The sequence below is a fragment of the Diabrotica virgifera genome, chromosome 5 (genome assembly GCF_917563875.1).
Source record: "Diabrotica virgifera virgifera chromosome 5, PGI_DIABVI_V3a".
In the NCBI taxonomy this organism is placed as follows: domain Eukaryota; kingdom Metazoa; phylum Arthropoda; class Insecta; order Coleoptera; family Chrysomelidae; genus Diabrotica; species Diabrotica virgifera.
This window is the reverse complement of record NC_065447.1, coordinates 51,406,537-51,407,975: the sequence shown is the minus strand read 5'-3', so window position 1 is coordinate 51,407,975 and position 1,439 is coordinate 51,406,537. Positions and strand designations below refer to the sequence as shown.

General features: G+C 31.4%; 1 protein-coding gene across 1 annotated transcript; it reads right to left on the bottom strand.

Annotated features, from left to right (window-relative positions):
- Nucleotides 1-379: 379 nt before the first annotated feature.
- Nucleotides 380-1,183, bottom strand: LOC126885360 (uncharacterized). Its single transcript, XM_050651918.1, has one exon. It carries the CDS (start codon nucleotides 1,181-1,183, stop codon nucleotides 380-382), a length of 804 nt encoding a protein of 267 aa, XP_050507875.1.
- Between the last annotated feature and the right edge of the window lie 256 nt (nucleotides 1,184-1,439).

Here is a 1,439-nt window from a genome sequence, read left to right as displayed (position 1 = left end):
TTAAAATTTTTGCCAACAATTATTATCGTTCAGAAATCATTTTTTCTTTGTGGCATTTTTCAATGTGTTTGTGTGCGTTTTATTCTTTTTTTTTTTAAATTTTTGGTATTGTCTTAATAAAAATTTTTGGAAAGTAGTAAGTATTAAAATTAGTTTAATATTTAAATAAAATATAAATAAACCGTTTAAAGTACATTATATCAATTTAGTTAAAATCACATAATATGTAATAGAAGTATAACTTCTTACGTGCGTACAAAGTACACACACATTCTTTTTTTTTTTTGTTCAAAAATAAATATTGACTCTTCTTCAATCTTTTCGTCATTGTTATCAAAACCATCGACCTCAGTTTTGACACAGTTTGTTTTTTGAATTTTTACATTTTTTTGTACCTCAGATGCCTTTTTCCCTGTTCATTTGACGAGCTTGGTTGATTTGACGAGCTTGGTTGCTCATCATTTCTCTGCTTATTTTTCCAGAAACAAAGGTTAGAAAAGTGTCCTTTTCTATTGCAAATCTCACAGGTTTGGTTATATGCAGGGCACTTTCTCACCTCATGCTTTGTATCGCACCGTATACAGTTTCTTGTAAACTTAAATTTAACTGCGTTTATTTCTTCTGTTTCTTCTTTTGTATTTAACAGTTCGACATGCTTTAAGGTCACCTCTATGCTCCTACAATATTCTTGCATTTTGTCCAGAGACATGGTTGTCTCTCTCAGCAAATGTCTCTGAACTTGTTTATCAAGCACGCCCAAGACCATCCTATCCTTAATCATTCGATCTCCATAACTTTGCTTGCAATTGTCTTTCTCACAAATAAATCCACAATTTGCAGCTTGCTTCTTAAGTTCTGTTAAAAATGAACCAATGCCCTGACCTTCTTTTTGCTGGATATTATTAAACTTAAAGGTTTCCATACAAATGTTTTGTTTGGACAGAAAGTGGTTATCAAAACAAGATATAACATCATCAAAATTGTCTCTTTTGTTTTGGGGAGATGTGTTGAAAATATCCAGACAACTTTCACCAAGGATATTCAGCAACAATGCCACTTTTATTTTCTCTGCAGCCTCGCTTCTTCCAGAAGCCAACAAAAAGATTTCAAATTTTTGTTTCCACTTTGTCCAACCTTGTGGTTCATTCACGTTGAAGGATTCAGGAGGCTCAGAATACTCCATTGTAGGTACTGTTTTGCAATTTTGTATAATATTTTTATCGACTTTGTAGTCTCAAATTTTGGAGGGAAACGAACCTGCAACTTCCCTGCTTTTTTCCTTTCAATCCAATGGCTTTAAATCACTTCTGACACCATGTTTTGCTTTCATGTAGTGTTATTTTTTTATTTACTTATATTTCATATAAAAACTACTTTATTTAATTATGGTTTTTATTAATTTTTATCTTCAAAGTACAAATTTGTATTACATCGTGACT